Below are 21,400 nucleotides of genomic sequence, written 5' to 3'. Positions count from 1 at the left end.
ACCGCTGACCCCGCAACGTAATTGCAACCTATGGAGGTAAATGTGATTGGGAGCACTTAGAGGGCATTGTCCTGCCCTGACAAATGGAAATGTCTTAAGCTTCCTTCCAAATTCTCCGACTCTGACAAAGACCCTGTCGACGCTTTAAACGCTATCAAAGGACAATCAATTCAGTTTGGAAACGGTCGTCAGCCAAGCCGCTCCGCTATTCAATGATGCGGTCAATCTTGTGGAGGAATGTTGAAAACCGCATTGTCGTGCAACTTTTTTTTTTTTTTTTCTCAAAAACATTTTCAAAAAGAAAACAAAAAGACGACGACGTGACGAGCGCTGGACGGTTTTCATGAGAAAATAAAAACACAAATTACTTTCCTATTTACTTAATGCTTCAAAATGGCATCACAGAAGCCCCCACCCCTGGGCTTCTCTGCCCCCATGACACAGATGCTGGGGAAAGTGGAGCCCCTGTCTAAACTTCTCAGCTCTTCTCCCAGCATGGGGTCTTGCATGCTTTTCTATTCCATTGTTCCGCAACTTCATAAAGAGAAAAAAAAAGGAGGAGGAATGAGCGAGTAAGGAGCAAAAAAAAAGCACAAAAGCGGTTGAAAAACATCCTTCATAACAAATTCTAAATAATTTACCAAAGGCTGGACGCACGGGGGTAGGATGCACGAGCCGCAGGGTTATCCGCAACACCAGTCACTCTTCGTTTTCCCACTTCAAAGCTGCGCGTGGGCAGCCGGCGTTACCTGGACCCAAGTTCTACGTTGACCTTGGTGGAAGGAGTTTTTGATAAAAATGTTTTTGATGTTTTTTCTTGTGACTTGTGCATTGCTGCCGCTCAGATGGAGCCTACAGGTGAACTCCTGCCAATGCAGCCAAGCCGTAGAGCACAAGGGACGTTACTTGGTGGCTTCCCACCGCCAGCCGAGACATCTTCACCACCACAGACCCGGCAGGAGACATCGTCTGAGAGGTAAGATCGGCACCGGCGGGATAATCACCTTAATGAGCAGTTACTATGAAAATCCAAGCTGGACCCAATGCAGTTTTTGGAATTTTTTTGGGGAAAAAGGTAAAGATATGGAGCGCAGTCTATACAGGAATATGGAATTTATCCTCAGTCCTCAGGGGTAAGGGCTTGTCCACACATAACATAATTGCTGCAGAAAATGGTGCAGATTTTGCTGCGTTTTTCTCAGTGTTGGGGGATGGTGACGTCTCCTCTGAAAAACGCAGCAATTCAGTCACTTTCCGCAGCAGGAATTGACATTCTGCGGTATGAAAATGACGCACCGCAGATTAGTTTCTGGTCGGAAATTTTACGCAGCGTCTGGATGGGATTTGTTAAATCTCATACACTTTGCTGCTACTGTTTTCTGCTGCGGATTTTCCGCAATTCTGGATGGAAAATACGCAGCAATTCCGTGACGTGTGGACGAGCCCTCACAGTGTCTGTTTACAATTATATCCAGTCCAGACAATCCTCTGTGAGCGTCTGGACTCCCGACTGATACATTGTAACAAACTATCAGGGCAAGGGATTTGCGCTGCTGATATGTTTAGCTCACAGAGGATTACCTGGACAGGATACTACTGTAACAAACCCTCAGCTGAGAAGAGATTTCAGCATCTTGATGTAAAAAAAAAACACCATTCCTATTCACTGAAAGCAAGCAGAGATCTTAAGATGGTGATAATTTGAAAAACAAAAGGGGCAGATTTACTAAGACTGGCGTTTCAAATGTCTGCCAGTCTTAGTATGAAGCTCTTAGGAGTAAGGGTATGTGCACACACAAAATAAAAAACGTCTAAAAATACGGAGCTGTGAAAAACAGCTCCAAATACGGCTCAAGAAAAGACATTCACTTCTTTTTTCGCAGGCGTCTTTTTACGTTGCCGTTTTGAAAAGCGGCCGCGTAAAAAACAGCCCGTCGGAACAGAACGCAGTTTTTCCCATTGAAATCAATGGACAGATGTTTGGAGGCGTTCTGCTTCCGATTTCTCAGCCGTTTTTAACGGGCCGAAAAATGGCCGAAAATAGTCTGTGTGAACATACCCTCCGATGCAGCTAATTTATTATGAAGTCAATTTGTCACATCTTCTGCTATTCATTCTCCAGAAAATGGAACTCTACCTCCGCTACGAGCTGGCGTAATTTTTTATATATTTTACGCCCGTTTCTGGCGCAAATTATAGCAAATGTGTCAGGCTGCGGGTGAACCCGCCCCTGCATCTAAGCCCCTCCCACTTTTTAAAGTGCTGGGAGTGGCGTAAAAAAAGAGTCAATAATTTTTTTGCGAAATGCAAGTCTTTGCGAAAAATGCCTTTTTTGTACACCGGAAAACTGGCGTAGATTGTTTAGGGAATTCCCATTATATAATAATTTAGTCTTTATTTGCATAAGACTGGACACCGGCCCTTTAAATAGTAGATGTCTGTGTGTGTGAATGAGCACGGCTTTACTTCGACTTGTGTGGATGATCGTGCCTAAGATTTATAGCGTTCCTTGAGGTTGACCCTCTATATGAAGGGTATTTACCTATCGCTATGTTTTTAGACTGTGGAAGAAACTGGAGAACACGGGGAGAACATACAAACTCCATGTAGAGCAGTTATGAATGAGCAATGAATCTGTGAGAGATTCATGTTGGAAAGGATTGTCTAGACTGGATGGATTGTAACAAACCCTCAACTGTGAGTAGTATCAGGGCTTTTCAGGCTTTGCATCCTCAGAATGTAACGTATGAATGTTTCCATTCACTGACAGCAAGCAGACATAATGAAAATAGTGAGGAATTGAAATACAACTATATTAGAAAGTTGCAGAACGTTTCATTTATACAGTGAAGAATCTTTATTTACATTGGATGAGCACTACAACTCCTAGCATGCTGGAGAGCCACAAGTGGAGGACCACGGCCCTAATGGATATGGACCACTGCTGTTTGTGTCTCTACTTTAAAGGGCATACAGAAAAAAAGGGACTGATTCTTTTCCAAATACCGACTTGAATAGAGCGGAGCTGCAATACTAGACGCGGCCTACGGACGAAGGTGGCGCTGTTAGATCAAATCAAACCCTTTTCGCTCGTCCTGTTCAGCTGAGTTTTCTCTACATTTCACTGATGTCTAAATTAGTCCTCTGTCTCATTGTTGTCATATTTCCTGCCCTTTCTATTACGAGACATTGTGCTCGTGGCTTTGTCAGGCGGTGACGTCCTGTTTTTAGGGAAGGAGGACAATCTGGATCCGTCTTTGAATTGTCTTGGTTGAGGAGAGTTGTGTCCCGGCCTCTATTAATATTTTCCATCCATTTCCATCATTAGCTGATGAGGGGACGTCCCTGTTTGTATCGAGAGGGACGGATACAGCGTGAAAAAGACATTTCTATTAGAAAAACATCACCGCAAAAAGTGTAGTGTCCGCACCGGCCGCTCCCCGAGATCATCTGCTCAGAAGCGCACAGAAAAATCCCTGTAATCTGGCACCAGGTTTGGACATTTTACTGTGACAAGCAAAGGGACGTCACTATTCCGGAGGTTCTACAGTAGTGAACGGAGAGGCGGCATTCTCAGTGATGTCACCGCTGCTCTCCTGTGAATGGATAGGCTGCATTCTCAGTGATGTCACCACTGCTCTCCTGTGAATGGATAGGCTGCATTCTCAGTGATGTCACCGCTGCTCTCCTGTGAATGGATAGGCTGCATCCTCAGTGATGTCACCGCTGCTCTCTAGTGAATAGATAGGCTGCATTCTCAGTGATGTCACCGCTGCTCTCTAGTGAATAGATAGGCTGCATTCTCAGTGATGTCACCGCTGCTCTCCTGTTAATGGATAGGCTGCATTCTCAGTGATGTCACCACTGCTCTCTAGTGACTGGATAGGCTGCATTCTCAGTGATGTCACCGCTGCTCTCTAGTGAATAGATAGGCTGCATTCTCAGTGATGTCACCGCTGCTCTCTAGTGAATAGATAGGCTGCATTCTCAGTGATGTCACCGCTGCTCTCCTGTTAATGGATAGGCTGCATTCTCAGTGATGTCACCACTGCTCTCTAGTGACTGGATAGGCTGCATTCTCAGTGATGTCACCGCTGCTCTCCTGTGAATGGATAGGCTGCATTCTCAGTGATGTCACTACTGCTCTTCTGTGAATTAATAGGCTGCGTTCTCAGTGATGTCACCGCTGCTCTTCTGTGAATGGATAGGCTGCACTCTCAGTGATGTCACTGCTGCTCTCTAGTGAATGGATAGGCTGCAATCTCAGTGATGTCACCGCTGCTCTCTAGTGAATGGATAGGCTGCATTCTCAGTGATGTCACTGCCACTCTCTAGTGAATGGATAGGCTGCATTCTCCGTGACGTCAGCGCTGCTCTCTAGTGAATGGATAGGCTGCATTCTCAGTGATCTTACCGCTGCTCTTCTGTGAATGGATAGGCTGCATTCTCAGTGATGTCACCGCTGCTCTTCTGTGAATGGATAGGCTGCATTCTCAGTGATGTCACCGCTGCTCTCTAGTGAATGGATAGGCTGCATTCTCTGTGACGTCAGCGCTGCTCTCTAGTGAATGGATAGGCTGCATTCTCAGTGATGTCACCGCTGCTCTCTAGTGAATGGATAGGCTGCATTCTCAGTGATGTCACCGCTGCTCTTCTGTGAATGGATAGGCTGCATTCTCAGTGATGTCATTGCTGCTCTCTAGTGAATGGATAGGCTGCATTCTCGGTGATGTCACCGCTGCTCTCTAGTGAATGGATAGGCTGCATTCTCAGTGATGTCACCGCTGCTCTCCTGTGAATGGATAGGCTGCATTCTCAGTGATGTCACCACTGCTCTCTAGTGACTGGATAGGCTACATTCTCAGTGATGTCACCGCTGCTCTCCTGTGAATGGATAGGCTGCATTCTCAGTGATGTCACCGCTGCTCTCCTGTGAATGGATAGGCTGCATTCTCAGTGATGTCACCACTGCTCTCTAGTGACTGGATAGGCTACATTCTCAGTGATGTCACCGCTGCTCTCTGGTGAATGGATAGGCTGCATTCTCAGTGATGTCACTACTGCTCTTCTGTGAATGAATAGGCTGCGTTCTCAGTGATGTCACCGCTGCTCTTCCGTGAATGGATAGGCTGCACTCTCAGTGATGTCACCGCTGCTCTCTAGTGAATGGATAGGCTGCATTCTCGGTGATGTCATTGCTGCTCTCTAGGGAATGGATAGGCTGCATTCTCAGTGATGTCACTGCCACTCTCTAGTGAATGGATAGGCTGCATTCTCCGTGACGTCAGCGCTGCTCTCTAGTGAATGGATAGGCTGCATTCTCAGTGATCTCACCACTGCTCTTCTGTGAATGGATAGGCTGCATTCTCAGTGATGTCACCGCTGCTCTCTAGTGAATGGATAGGCTGCATTCTCCGTGACGTCAGCGCTGCTCTCTAGTGAATGGATAGGCTGCATTCTCAGTGATGTCACCGCTGCTCTCTAGTGAATGGATAGGCTGCATTCTCAGTGATGTCACCGCTGCTCTTCTGTGAATGGATAGGCTGCATTCTCAGTGATGTCACTGCTGCTCTCTAGTGAATGGATAGGCTGAATTCTTAGTGATGCCACCGCTGCTCTCTAGTGAATGGGTAGGCTACATTCTCAGTGATGTCACAGCTGCTCTCTACTGAATGGATAGGCTGAATTGTTAGTGATGCCACCGCTACTCTCTAGTGAATGGATAGGCTGCATTCTCAGTGATGCCACCTCTGCTCTCTAGTGAATGGATAGGCTGCATTCTCAGTGATGTCACCGCTGCTCTCTAGTGAATGGATAGGCTGCATTCTCACTTATGTCACCGCCACTCTCTGGTGAATGGATAGGCTGCATTCTTAGTGATGCCACCGCTGCTCTCTAGTGAAAGGATAGGCTTCATTCTCAGTGATGTCACCGCCGCTCTCTGGTGAATGGATAGGCTGCATTCTCAGTGATGTCACCGCTGCACTCTAGTGAATGGATAAGCTGCATTCTCGGAGATGTCACTGCTGCTCTCTAGTAAATGGACAGGCTTCATTCTCGGTGATGTCACCACCGCTCTCTAGTGAATGGATAGGCCGCATTCTTAGTGATGTCACCGCCGCTCTCTGGTGAATGGATAGGCTTCATTCTCAGTGATGCCAACGCTGCTCCATACTGAATGGATAGGCTGCATTCTCAGTGATGTCACCGCCGCTCTCTGGTGAATGGATAGGCTGCATTCTCAGTGATGTCACCACTGCTCTCTAGTGAATGGATAGGCTGCATTCTCAGTGATGTCACCACTGCTCTTTAGTGAATGGATAGGCTGCATTCTCAGTGATGTCATTGCTGCTCTCTAGTGAATGGATAGGCTACATTCTCAGTGATGTCACTGATGCTCTCTAGTGAATGGATAGGCTACATTCTCAGTGATGTCACCACTGCTCTCTAATGAATGGATAGGCTGCATTCTTAGTGATGTCACCACTGCTCTCTAATGAATGGATAAGCTGCATTCTCAGTGATGTCACCGCTGCTCTCCTGTGAATGGATAGGCTGAATTCTCAGTGATGTCACCGCTGCTCTCCTGTAAATGGATAGGCTGCATTCTCAGTGATGTCACCGCTGCTCTCCTGTCAATGGATAGGCTGCATTCTGAGTGATGTCACCGCTGCTCTCCTGTCAATGGATAGGCTGCAGACCATGATCTCCCTGAGTGGCTCCAGCGCAGATACAGCTACCTGTTCGGGAATGGTTGTGTGTACGTTGTCATTAGTGACGTCTGTCATCCGTCCATGATGTGTGTTCCGGTCTCGTCCATTTTTTTAAATTAGGGCCTGTTGACATCAGCGTTGGCTTTCCGTTCCGGGTTTCTGTTGGAGGTTTCCGCCGGGTGAACCCTGCAGTCGACAGCGCTATTGATTGCGTCGGAAAAAATGGAAACCAATGGTGACGGAAACGGAAGCTGTGGTTTCAGTTTGACTTCCCGTTGCGGGGTTCACCCGACGAAAACCTCTGACGGAACCCCGGAAGGGAAAGCCAACGCTGATGTGAACAGGCCCTTAGACGGAGCTTTGATGAGCGCATCCCAGTCACTGATCGCCCTGGAGCAACACTCGACTAATTGCTGCAAAATACACAAATGTAATGGCCCGCGGCAAGAATGACCTCGCCGGACGCCGTTTGATGACAGATGTGTTTGCCGGGTGGTTCCACTAGTCACGTTTCTTCACTTGCTGTGGAGGGATGTAGGTGTTTACATCATGAACACTTCCGTCAGCCGTTGTATGGCCGCTAATGACGGTTCCGTGAATCACAGACCGCACACGGATGGCTTCCATGTGCAGTCCGTTGTTTCACGGACCAAATCAATGCAAAGGCCGAGACTGTTCCGTAAAAAACAAACAGGAGTAGGACCTGCACTATTTTTGACGGAACGGACGCACAGTTCTGTTAAAACAACGGATAGCACCCTGACTAAAAAAACTGAAGTGGGCGTGCGGCCTGTCTACAATACTGGGTGCCATGGGGGGCACCAACAAGATACGTGGCTAGGGCAACAAACGTAATCTTCCCGCGGGTGAGGGGGTCAGCCTGCAGCTGCGTATGTTGCTGTTTTCTGCATAAAAAAAACCTTCTTCCCCATAGAAGAAGCAGGACGGGGGCGACTTTCTAATATCCTGATTCTGTACCGTTCATGGAGCTTGTTGGGGGCAGCAGTGGAAATATAGGAGGGCACTTCTCAGATGGGTATTCAGGATATGCTCTCCTACGTACATTAATCAGGGGTCTCCAACCTGTGGCTATCCAGCTGTGGCAAAACTACAACTCCCAGCGTCTTCTGACAGCCTGAATGAACAGAGGAATTGCTGATTTTGGGTGGATCACTTGATCTATTATGATCTTCTTCCCATGCATTGTGACGGGGGAGAGGCAGTATTGTAGTAATGGGGGTACTAATGCCGCAGCAGACAATGGGGACCCTCAGAGAGTGAAGTTAACCAGTAACTTTGCATTGTCCTTTGCTTTGTGATGGGAGGGACCGTCGTCACTTTGTCCAACTTCCCTGTCAGGAAATAGGAAACCGGAGTCCCATAACTGGAAGCTGAGGAGGGTCATTATCATCCGAGCCCAGGGGTGACCGGCGGGAAGGCAGAGCCGGCGTTCAGGAGCCCAGGAAAGTCTTCTGTGGACACACCGGGGGTCCCTAGGATCTAGAATGGAGACTTCTCTGGCCCGTGGTTTACTCCTGGTTATAATGGTGTGTGGTGCAGATAATGAGCTGCTGCAAGGTGAGTACTCTGATGCTGGGAGTCACTCCTGTGAATTACCCCTCCCTGATAGAGATTATAGGTTTGGTAAGGGTATGTTCACACGGCGGGGGTCCGTAACGGCTGAAATTACGGGGATGTTTCAGCCTGAAAACATCCCCGTAATTTCAGCCGTACCGGCATGTGCAGGCGCTTGAACGCCGCGTCAATTACGGCCGTAATTAGCGCTGCTATTCATTGGAGTCAATGAATAACGGCTCCAATTACGGCCAAAGAAGTGACAGGTCACTTCTTCTACGCGGGCGTCTATTTACGCGCCGTTATTTGACAGCGGCGCGTAAATATACGCCTCGTGTGAACAGACAAACGTCTGCCCATTGCTTTCAATGGGCAGATGTTTGTCAGCGCTATTGAGGCACTATTTTCAGACGTAATTCGGGGCAAAAACGCCCGAATTACGTCCGTAAATAGGCCGTGTGAACATACCCTTACTGTAGACTGTTACACTATAGCGCTTGAACTGTAGAGATTCCTGGTTTTCTGGTGTATTCTGTCTAGAACCTGTACTGCTGGGAGTGTAGAGAATCATTCACTGTGTTGTAATATACTGCTGGGATCTAGAGCATTGTAATACAATGGGGAGGACTCTTGCAGACTGTTACACTATAGCGCTTGAACTGTAGAGATTCATGGTTTTCTGGTGTATTCTGTCTTGATCTTGTGCTGCTGGGAGTGTAGAGATTCCTGTATTGTCTTCTAATACCCGCTATTCCCCTGTTTTTATAAAAATAAGAATGTGAGACAGGTATTATATACTGACGTGCCTCGATCTGCACTGCTCGGAGTGTAGAGACTCTCAATGTGTAAGTCTCTGGTTGATTTACGGGAGGATGGGGGTCTAAGTCACTGACTGTTTCCAAGGAAAACAGCAGAATCCTGAAAGCAGCTCTATGTAGTAATGGAGAAATCCACATTTTTCATGATTTCCTACAGTACAGGGGGCGCTGTTCCACTGACTGCTGCACAAAGCTGACACTATGGCTGATCTGAAGTGCAAAGCTCCACGGCAACTTTGTTGAAGTAAAATTGTAATTGTTGCGAGACTCCCCTCCCCCATAGGGAAACTTGGAGGTCTCACGACGGTTGCGGTAACCTGTCATTTTACTGTGATTGTTGTGCGTCCAGAAGTTGCCCTGGAGCGCTGCGTTAGATCAATGGTCTCTAACATGGGGTTCTCCAGTTGTTGTGAAGCTCCATCTCTAGGCATGCTGGGAGTTGTAGTCTCACACTAGTTGTAGGGGCACAGGATCGCTGCCCCCGCTCCTATGTCTCGTAGAATGTTGTGTTCAGCATCTCCGTATTTATTTCCTCCCATTGTCCTCATCCCGTAAACACAGCAGCTGCCCAGATCTAAAAATGAGGGAAATCTGCGCGGCCGCCGCCTGTCATCGCTGTCCCTTTGTGTCCCTTTTCTTTCCGAAAGTTCTTCCTGTTCGGCGTTCCTGGAATTTTTTGGCTGGTTTGTCATTGATATGAATGTGAATTTCGGGTTCTTCTTATCAATAACAACCCATGTTTATTGCAGCCACGTAAAGAGCATTTTACCCCCAAAATCCCCAGTAAATAGAAGTCATTGAGTCGTTCTGTCAAAATGTTTGTAATTTTCTTTAGTCATTTTTCAGTTATGTCAGTTTCTGGGAAAGCTGGGTGACAATATGGCCGACATTACAGCGCCCACCGGGGACCCTGAGCTTCCCCATATGTTAAGTCTGCCTAGTTCTGCAGTGATGTAGGGGCTGGGGATGAATCAGGGTATATAACTAGACAGATTTGCCATTCAGGACTCTGGAAAAGCTGGATGACAACCCCCCCCCCGATCCTGCGTATCAGTTGCCACCCAGCTTTCCCAAGGACGGATATAAGAAATGGCTGGATAGAGTTTGATCATCATGTTCACCGCTCAACGGTTGGAGCTGTGAGGGGGAGTATAATGGTCGTCACCCAGCTTTCCCAGATATAGATCAGTATTGGATGATTAGAATATTTTTTTGGGGGGGGAGGGGCTTAAAGCGGAAAAATTATTTTTAATATAAGTAATAATTAGAAGAATGAATATCTCTGATTTCTTTTTCCTTTTGTTTAGGCTCCAAGTCCCGCACAGATGAGTACGTGCCGCGCATCCTTGAGCATCCCTCGGACCTGGTTGTGCGGCGAGACCAGCCGGCCACCATGAACTGTCGCGCTGAGGGGAATCCGGAGCCCACCATAGAATGGTACCGAAACGGCGAATCCGTTAATTTTTCTAAGGGCCACAACTCCCTGATCCTCGGGGGCTCCCTGTTCTTCTTACATATCAAAGGAAAATCGGACGAAGGCGTCTACACCTGTCTGGCAAGAAACCGCCTGGGAACGGCGGTCAGTAAGAACGCATCGCTCACCATCGCCGGTAAGAAAGACGGGCAATAATCTCACTGTTATAATGGTTGATGTATCCAGATAATTCACCAAAGGTCATCGGGTCTGGCGCGCTCCATCGGATGCCATAGGTACGGAGCATTGCTTATAGGGAAGAATATCACCGCCATACGCAGGGGCGTACACAACGCGGGGGGGGGGGGGGTTAAAGGGTAACTAAACATTCAACAAACTTCTGACATATCATAAGAATTTGATTGGTGGGGGTCCGAGCACTGAGACCCCCACCAATCGCTAAAACAAAGCTGCAGAAGGTCTCGTGTGAGCGCTCAACCGCTTCGTGTCTGTTCGGCTTTTTACGGAAATCAATGTAGCGGAGCACAGACTGAATAGAAAGTCTATGAGCTCGTACACCGATACATTGATTTCCGGAAAAATCCGATCAGACACAAAGCGGCTCAGCGATCACACAAGCACCTCTGACGCTGTGATCTAGCGATTGGTGGGGGTCTCAGTGCTCGGACACCCACCAATCAAAACTTCTGACATGCCACTATGACATGTCAGAAGTTTGTTGAACGTTTAGTTACCCTTTAATGCCTCCCCCTTGTACCCCCACTCCTCCTAGCCAGGACTCTCCTCCTTGTACATAGTCTGTATGTAATGCTGTCTGCCACCTGCTGGTGAAAGGTGAATATTACATGGGAGATGCTCACCTTTCACCAGCAGATGGCAGACATCAATACACACAGACGGCAGTCGGGTCAGAAAGACAGGGGAGGGAGAGCTCGGCATCTTCACATCACTGCTGGCTGTGTCCACTCTCCTCTGTGAGAGAAATCCCGTGTGTGGGGGGAGGTCAGTCAGTGTATGAATGTGTATGTGTGTACCCAAATCCACCAGGGGGCGCGCCAAAAACATAATGTAAAGGCAACTTTTATGCAAATTTACATTAGCTCTGACAACTTTGCAACACGTTTGTGGGACAATCCCATTAAATTGGGACGGTTGGGAGGTATTAATGTGTGTCACAGTTTGTGTATATATGTTTGATTGTGTATATATATATATATGTGTGTGTGTATGTATTTATTTGTGTGTGTGCATTTAATATGCTAGTGACCCCCCCCCTTTACAAAATCCTACGTACACCCCAGGTCATATGGCGGCCCCCAGTGTAGTAAAAAGCCGCCGTACAGACTCCTGCACTGTATGGTGTGTCTGAGGCCTAAACGTCAGTCCACATGAAACAGGAGGCTCTGGATGAACACAGACTGCGCTTCCACTAGTTCGGCCGTGTGTGTATTTGTGACCGGACGTAAACGGAAAAGCAGTGAATTGATCTAATATATTAAGATAAAACCTACGCTCCTCATCAGTAACGCCTGAACGCTGCATTTCTAGTCATTGCTTTGCGTGAACTGAGAAGCAGATTTGTGTCTTTCAGGGTCTGTGGAAAGCTGGGTGACGCCCTATAGGCTCTGTTATGGCATTCATTAGTCTTTAAAAATCTCTGTTAAAAAAAGGCGTGTTTTTTTGTTTTTTTTTGCTTGCTGCCGTGGGCGCAGCATTAACCCTTAAGGCAAGTATCATGGCCGGCCCGACCCCCGGCGCAGTCATGCGAGGCACAAGGCTACAATGCACCGATCATTCTTTTCAGGCGTTCCTGTGTATCCGCTAACGCTGAGAATAATGACTAACGAGGCGATTAATTAGCGATGTCATTAATTCCTGCCCATCGTACAGGCAGAATCTGTCATTAACACTCGGTTTGCTGTCATGTTTTTGTTTTTCCTTGTTGGCTCCCACGGGATTTCTATAGAGCCAGCCCCCCGGGGTCAGTGTTAATAAATATTCAGCGGCCGGCTTCATTATTACATGTAACATGGCGACGGAACAGAAGGTGTATGAGCCGGATACGACAACTTCTAAAAACCACGGAGACTTCTCCCAAGAAAGCAGAGTCCAGTTTTACATAAATGAAGCTTAATCACTATAAAATGTTCTGCAACTTTCTAATATACTTTGTGTTTCAATTCCTCACAAATGGTTTTTTTAGATTTGTGCTTGCTGTCAGTGAATGGAAGCATTATAGTTTCCAAAGTGTGAAGACCTAAACAGACCTCTCACAGCTGTGGGATTCTCACAATTGTATCCAGCCTTGACAATCCTCTGTGAAGTAAATAGTCTGGACTCAGACTGATACATTTTACCTGCACTGATACATTGCAACAAACTGTCAGGACAGAAGAGAGATATTTGTGCTGCTGATGCGATTAGGACATAGAGGATTGTCTAGACTGAATATATTGTAATAAACCTTGAGCTGTGTGAGCAGGACTAGGTTTGTGCACATTTTCAGCCTTTGTTTGCAAACCATAATAGTCTCATTAATCGACAGAAAGCAGAGATCTTGAAAATGGTGAGGAATTGAAACACAAAGTCTGTTAGAAAGTTGCAGAACTTATTATTATACAATGAGCTTTATTTACTGAAGATCTGACTACCCTTTAATTGGTTTCTGTCAGTGAATGTAAACGTTGGCTACAATCAGAGACTTATGCCTGCTTACACAGCTGATGTGTTTGTTGCAATGTATCAGTGTAGGTAAGGGCTGTCAGGATGGAGTGCAGGACAGGGAGAGGTTTTTTTCCCGCTGTTGATGTGTGAGCAGGACTAGGTCCGGACAAATTTTCAGTTTCTGGATGTTACCTTTCACTGACAGCAGCCAGAGATCTTGAAAAAAAAAAGTGAAGCATTGGAACAAAAAAACGGCACCACTGCTTCATTGTAAAAACTGCAGCAACAAAAACACCCTCTAGTAAGATAATCCTCAGCAGGAAGTATGATAACCCTCAGCATTGTCTGACATCCTGCGCTCGGTCACTTCAGGTCACGTGTCCTCGATGTACGGCGACCGCTGTCCTTAAAGATAAATCCTGGAGTAGAGAACAAGCTGCTAAAAAAAAAAATATTCTGCCATTTCTTATATCTGTCTCTGGGAAAGCTGGGTGGCAACTAATACGCTAAAAAAAAAAGGTGGTCCTGGACTCCTGACTGACAAATCAACCAAGTGATATTTATATTTCACTATGGATTTCTATAATGAGGTTTGTGCGCCAATATCTTCGTTTTTTATCGGACGGGATGAATTCGCAGTCCGTAGTTGAGAAGTGACAGACGCTGACCGGAATATTAAAACCGATCGGAACGAAGCGCGCGTCCTGTCCGGGGTTCATGGGAACAGCAGGATTATTCCCGGGATCCCCCAACTCTGTTTTCTCATGCTGCGTGGGACCCCCAATCCCCACAATTGTGATCGCAGCGTCTGGCTCAGTGGTTAGTACTGGGGTCCTGGGTTCAAATCCAACCATGGAGAACATCAGCATGGAGAACATCAGCATGGAGAACATCAGCATGGAGAGCATCAGCATGGAGAGCATCAGCATGGAGAGCATCAGCATGGAGTTTATATGTTTTTTCCGTGTTTGCGTGACCCACACCCCAAAAGCATCTAGATAGGGGATTTAGATTGTGAGCCCTGATGGGGGCAGTAAGTGAGGACGACTTCTGTACAGCGCTGCGGAATATGTCGGCTCAGTGTCTGTATAACACGTGGTGAACATTGGGACATGTAGTATCTACCCCAAGAAGTATACAGTAGTATAATGCAGGAAAAACGACATTACCCACAAGGCATTGGCAGTGAATGATGTGAGCTCCGCTAAACCACTAGAGCTGTCAGTACAGCGCATGCAGATCCCAAGTCAGGGGCAGCAGGAGTGTGAATGCAGCTCTGGATGTGACTATAGTCATCTTCAGAGTATTCCCAGACACATCCCCCATAATAAATAATAAGGTTTCAGAGTCTGCACCCTCAGGTTATCAGCTTAAATGAATGCAGCAATTCCGTTGAAAGTCAGAGACTTTCCGCTGCGCCAAAAACGCACCATTACCTGCGGTTTTTACGGCAGAAAATGGTGTGTAAATTGCTGCGTTTTTCTCAATGTTGGGGGATGGTGACATCTGCTCTGAAAAACGCAGTATTTCCGCAGCGTGTGGACGAGTGACGCCAGAGAGGGAGGAAGTAGCTAGCTTCTCCTCCTAATAGAAATCTGCATAGCAACAGCCTGAGACCCATACTCGCCAACTCCCCTCGACTGTCCAGGAGGCTCCCAGAAAAAGCTGTCGTCTCCCGGGGGCTGCGTCCTATATACTCACTTCTGCAGAGTCTGGTCTGGGCTCTATTAATTTATGGGGGTTCTGGTCTGGGCTCTGTATTTGTTTAGGGGGTCCGGTCTGGGGCAGTCTGGGTCTGTACTTTTTTTACGGGGCCTGTATTCATTTTCCGGTGTGATAAGGGGGGGGGGGGGTCATATACCCTACTTGTAGTTTAAATGCCTTCGATTGGCGGTCGTGTCCTATATAAATGGGCGAATCATATGATAAAAAAATGTTGCGCTTCCCATAATCTCCCTGACGACGCTTCTCAAAAATTGTCAAGTATGACGAACTGCAGGTAAGTCCTAAGACTTATTATTATTATTTATTTATTTTTACATTTTCTGCAACAATGTATACACATAATACACAATGTAACAAATGATCGGAGGGGGACGGATCCCGGGTCCCGGCAGCAGCTACAACTTGTATATTATAAAGTATTGGCGCCCACTGGAGCATTACAGGAATCATAACTGCCCACAGGTGATATTACGGGGCGGGGGTGTCCTATATGGGGTGGGGTATCCAGAGATCAGACACCGTTACACTTTTGCGCTTCTGCTCTTTCTTCTCTCGTGTTGATCATTGTGATTTTCTTGTTTCAGTCTTGAAGGATGAATTTCGCCAGGAGCCCTTGGATAAGGAGGTGATCGCAGGGAGGACGTTGGTGATTGACTGTTCCCCACCCAAAGGACACCCGGAGCCTGCGGTGACATGGCGGAAAAATGGAGCGCCGGTGAACAGAAACAACAGCCGCTACACGGTACAGTGCAGGGGTTATGCTGCCATGTGAACTGTGCGCAGGTCTATCCTCCGGGGGAGATGTGAAGTTTTATTGGGCACTGCTTTTATGCTTCGAAAATAATACATACATTTCTGTTTTTTTTTTTAAATATATGGTTGTCAAAGCCCCTCCCCTATCTGAATAAATGAAGGAATGTTTGTAAAAAACCCTCATGTGGGAATGAATGAGTGAATTAAAAGTTGTCAAGGCCCCTCCCCTTACAAGAATGAATGGATACCAAATCCCCTGCCCAATAGATTGTCAAAGCCATTCCCCTATTAAAAGAATAAATTAAACGTTTGGAAAAGCCCCTCCCTTATTAAAGTAACAAATTAATGAAAGGATCTCAATACCCCCTATCAGGATGAATGGTTGTCAAAGCCCTTCTGGTGTTACAAGGAATCATGGAAAAGTTGTCAAAATCTCTCTCCTATTACAAGAATAAATGACAGGTTGTCAGCAATTCCCTTGTTAGCAGGCTGAATGGAAGGAAAGTTGTCAAAGAAAATCATAGGCTGCCAAAACTCCTCCCCTGTTACTAGAGGAAATTATAGGTTGTCAAAGCTCCTCCCCTGTTACTAGAGGAAATTATAGGTTGTCAAAACTCCTCCCCTGTTACTAGAGGAAATTATAGGTTGTCAAAACTCCTCCCCTGTTACTAGAGGAAATTATAGGTTGTCAAAGCTCCTCCCCTGTGAGTAAACTGAATGATAGAAGAGTTGTCAAAGCTCCTCCCCTGCTACTGGAGGAAATTATAGGTTGTCAAAGCTCCTCCCCTCTTACTATAAGAAATTCTAGGTTGTCAAAGCTCCTCCCCTGTTAGAAAACTGAATGATAGATCGGTTGTGAGGGTTTTCCATAATACTAGTGTGAACAGATAGTGACGTGACCTCCTTCATCCATGATTATCAGCACATCTTATTTTCACTCTTGGGTGGGATCACGTCGCTGATCTGAAGCGCGGACAATATCCAACTAAAGAACACGCCGCAAAATTATATTACAAATATTTGGCCAATATATATATTCAGACACCCACAGAGTTTATCACCCAGCTTTCCCTGACCCCTGACTGACAAAGCTGTGCAGTGGTGCAGATGATTTGTTACTGCAGAACTAGGCAGATTTCTCATTCAGTACGCTAGGAAAGCTGGGTGACAACCCCTGTGAGATAAGTCATGGCAGCCCATATTGGTTATCACCCAGCTTTCCCTGAAACAGATATAAGAAAGGTTTACTAGAATATTTAACAATTCCAGCACTAATGAGGAACTGCCAGGGGATCATGCTGGCCTGAAGGGGCCGGGGGGTGGGGGGGAATCATACACAGGATCTGTCTGTGATGACATGAACCAGCAGGGGGTCTCATTTTGGCTTTTGCTATGTGGCCCTAGAAGCTTTTTTTGATAATCGCCACCTTTTTTTAACCCCCAGTTTGCTACCGGTAGACTCTCCATCGCACGGACGCTGAGCTCAGATGCTGGAGTGTATATGTGTGTGGCTTCTAATCCAGCCGGTGAGAGGACAAGTCGTGGCGCTGTCATCTCTGTGCTTGGTGAGTGACCGGCGCGTTACTTCATGACACTGATAGAGATGGACAGTAATTCTAAGGGTATGTTCACACGCACTAATTACGGACGTAATTCGGGCGTTTTTGCCCCGAATTACGTCCGAAAATAGCGCCTCAATAGCGTTGACAAACATCTGCCCATTGAAAGCAATAGGCAGACGTTTGTCTGTTCAAATGATGCGTATATTTACGCGCCGCTGTCAAATGACGGCGCGTAAATAGACTCCCGCGTCAAAGAAGTGACCTATCACTTCTTTGGGCGTAATTGGAGCCGTTATTCATTGACTCCAATGAAAAGCAGCGCCAATTACGTCCGTAATGGACGCGGCGTTCAAGCGCCTGCACATGCCGTTACGGCTGAAATTACGGGGATGTTTTCAGGCGGAAACATCCCCGTAATTTCAGCCGTTACGGACGCTGTCATGTGAACATACCCTAACAATATTCTCATGATTGGTCTCCACCGCCTAACGAAGAATGAGCATTTGTCCCAATACTAGGAAGAACTTACCTGCAGCATTATAATGATTACAATTTAGTTACCTTTTCAAGATCTTTGCTTGCTGTTAGTGAATGACAATATCAACTGAGCTGAACTCACTATTCTGCTGGTGGAGTCACTGTGTATAGACATTACATTACTTATCCTGTACTGATCCTGAGTTACATCCTGCATTATACTCCAGAGCTCCACTCACTATTCTGCTGGTGGAGAAACTGTGTACATACATTACATTACTTATCCTGTACTGATCCTGAGTTATATCCTGTATTATACTCCAGAGCTGCACTCACTATTCTGCTGGTGGAGTCACTGTGTACATACATTACATTACTTATCCTGTACTGATCCTGAGTTACATCCTGTATTATACTCCAGAGCTGCACTCACTATTCTGCTGGTGGAGTCACTGTGTACATACATTACATTACTTATCATGTACTGATCCTGAGTTATATCCTGTATTATATTCCAGAGCTGCACTCACTATTCTGCTGGTGGAGTCACTGTGTACATACATTACATTACTTATCCTGTACTGATCCTGAGTTACATCCTGTGTTATACTCCAGAGCTGCACTCACTATTCTGCTGGTGGAGTCACTGTGTACATACATTACATTACTTATCCTGTACTGATCCTGAGGTTACATCCTGTATTATACTCCAGAGCTGCACTCACTATTCTGCTGGTGGAGTCACTGTGTACATACATTACATTACTTATCCTGTACTGATCCGGAGTTACATCCTGTATTATACTCCAGAGCTGCACTCACTATTCTGCTGTTGGAGTCACTGTGTACATACATTACATTACTTATCCTGTACTGATCCTGAGTTATATCCTGTATTATACTCCAGAGCTGTACTCTCTATTCTGCTGGTGGAGTCACTGTGTACATACATTACATTACTTATCCTGTACTGATCCTGAGTTACATCCTGTATTATACTCCAGAGCTGCACTCACTATTCTGCTGGTGGAGTCACTGTGTACATACATTACATTACTTATCCTGTACTGATCCTGAGTTACATCCTGTATTATACTCCAGAGCTGCACTCACTATTCTGCTGGTGGAGTCACTGTGTACATACATTACATTACTTATCCTGTACTGATCCGGAGTTACATCCTGTATTATACTCAAGAGCTGCACTCACTATTCTGCTGGTGGAGTCACTGTGTACATACATTACATTACTTATCCTGTACTGATCCTGAGTTATATCCTGTATTATACTCCAGAGCTGCACTCACTATTCTTCTGGTGGAGTCACTGTGTACATACATTACATTACTTATCCTGTACTGATCCTGAGTTACATCCTGTATTATACTCCAGAGCTGCACTCACTAATTTGCTGGTGGAGTCACTGTGTACATACATTACATTACTTATCCTGTACTGATCCTGAGTTATATCCTGTATTATACTCCAGAGCTGCACTCACTATTCTGCTGGTGGAGTTACTGTGTACATACATTACATTACTTATCCTGTACTGATCCTGAATTACATCCTGTATTATACTCCAGAGCTGCACTCACTATTCTGCTGGTGGAGTCACTGTATACAAACATTACATTACTTATCCTGTACTGATCCTGTGTTATATCCTGTATTATACTCCAGAGCTCCACTCACTATTCTGCTGGTGGAGACACTGTGTACATACATTACATTACTTATCCTGTACTGATCCTGAGTTACATCCTGTATTATACTCCAGAGCTGCACTCACTATTCTGCTGGTGGAGTCACTGTGTACATACATTACATTACTTATCCTGTACTGATCCTGAGTTACATCCTGTATTATACTCCAGAGCTGCACTCACTATTCTGCTGGTGGAGTCACTGTGTACATACATTACATTACTTATCCTGTACTGATCCGGAGTTACATCCTGTATTATACTCCAGAGCTGCACTCACTATTCTGCTGTTGGAGTCACTGTGTACATACATTACATTACTTATCCTGTACTGATCCTGAGTTATATCCTGTATTATACTCCAGAGCTGCACTCACTATTCTTCTGGTGGAGTCACTGTGTACATACATTACATTACTTATCCTGTACTGATCCTGAGTTATATCCTGTATTATACTCCAGAGCTGCACTCACTATTTTTCTGGTGGAGTCACTGTGTACATACATTACATTACTTATCCTGTACTGATCCGGAGTTACATCCTGTATTATACTCCAGAGCTGCACTCACTATTCTGCTGTTGGAGTCACTGTGTACATACATTACATTACTTATCCTGTACTGATATCCTGTATTATACTCCAGAGCTGTAACTCATGATCAGTACAGGATAAGTAATGTAAATGTATGTACACAGTGACTCCACCAGCTGAATAGGGAGTGCAGCTCTGGAGCATGACGCTTGAGGGTGACTGTAATATATTATCAGTTTCTCAGTCCTCACATCTTGTATTATTTGCATTTCTTGAGCTGTCGGGGTTTGGATTATGGGGGTGTTAGTTACGCACATTGTATTCATTTACAGAAATGCCACAGTTCACAAATAAACCGTCTGATGTGATCACAAAACCAGGGAGCACCGTCCAGTTTGCCTGTGGAGCTCATGGCAACTCCAAACTTTCCATGCACTGGAGCAAGGAGCAGGGGGCGCTTCCCATAGGGAGGTAGGTGTCATTACAATGGATTATATAGGGTCACATGATGCCAGGTGGCCAGTAAGGAGGCAGTGATTATTATATAATGTGTGTGTATATATGTATATAATCTGTATTTCCCTGGCAGATATGCAATTACCAATGAGAACACATTATGTCTCCAGCGAGTGACGGTGCAGGACACGGGGACATATGTCTGCACGGCCAGAAGCAATATCGGTTCTGTGTCTGCGTCTGCGCAACTAGTGGTACAAGGTAAAGCCCATCTCCTCTCCATACATCCTATAGAAGCCTGTATATGGCACATAAGTGTCACATTGTAAATACATGACATGCATAACAGCCTGTATTATACTCCAGAGCTGCGTTCATAGTTCTGCAGGCTGAAATCTCCCAGTGTCCCTGCTTGTTCAGTGTCTGCTCAGAGCTTGCTCTGGTGATCTGCATTCTGGCCCTGTGCAGTCATCTGATGTAGGAAAAACTAACCACCGGTGACCAGCTTGCTGACTGTTTCCAATAGCAACCAGCAGATTTGGGAATTAATAAAGGTTCTGTTCTATGTGTTTTAGATCCTTTGGATACTGGTCAGATCGTACAAGAATTATCCAGTGTGAAATTGTACCTGGATACTCTGATGTTACACAACTCGTCATCGGTCCGCGTGCAGTGGAAGGTACGAGCAGCGAATAAATCTTCATTACTCCTGCTGTAAATTGAGTCCATGATAATATTGAGATTTTGACAACCATTCATTCATTTAATAGGCCGGCGTAGATATCCTTCCATTCACTCATTTCTTTGTTCATTCATTCTTGGGGGAGGGGCTTTGACAACATTTCATTCATTTCTAGGGGAGGGGCTTTGACAACATTTCATTAATTCTTGAAGTAGCTAAGGTATATTGGTATTTATTAACGCTTGTAGTAGAGGAGGGGCTTTGACAACCTTTGATTCTTTCCTGCTATCTATAGAGGAG

At 45.8% G+C, this 21,400-nt stretch overlaps 1 protein-coding gene across 2 annotated transcripts in view; it reads left to right on the top strand.

The window, feature by feature from the left end:
• The first annotated feature begins 473 nt into the window (after window positions 1–473).
• The window catches only part of ROBO4 (roundabout guidance receptor 4), a 74,260-nt gene continuing 53,333 nt past the window's right edge, over window positions 474–21,400 (top strand). The window contains exons 1-7 of one of the 2 annotated variants that reach the window (XM_075839208.1): window positions 474–976; window positions 10,414–10,716; window positions 15,515–15,672; window positions 17,128–17,248; window positions 20,295–20,433; window positions 20,552–20,679; window positions 20,994–21,097. In XM_075839208.1, coding sequence (XP_075695323.1) covers window positions 799–976; window positions 10,414–10,716; window positions 15,515–15,672; window positions 17,128–17,248; window positions 20,295–20,433; window positions 20,552–20,679; window positions 20,994–21,097 — 1,131 coding nt within the window. In that variant the 5' untranslated portion in view covers window positions 474–798. Of the gene's footprint in view, window positions 977–8,137; window positions 8,292–10,413; window positions 10,717–15,514; window positions 15,673–17,127; window positions 17,249–20,294; window positions 20,434–20,551; window positions 20,680–20,993; window positions 21,098–21,400 lie in introns of those variants that run through there. The other variant, XM_075839209.1, reaches the window with a different exon arrangement.

The sequence above is a fragment of the Rhinoderma darwinii genome, chromosome 10, assembly GCF_050947455.1.
Source record: "Rhinoderma darwinii isolate aRhiDar2 chromosome 10, aRhiDar2.hap1, whole genome shotgun sequence".
NCBI classification, from domain to species: domain Eukaryota; kingdom Metazoa; phylum Chordata; class Amphibia; order Anura; family Rhinodermatidae; genus Rhinoderma; species Rhinoderma darwinii.
Note: the sequence above shows the minus strand (reverse complement) of the source record. Positions and strands in the feature narration are given on the sequence as shown.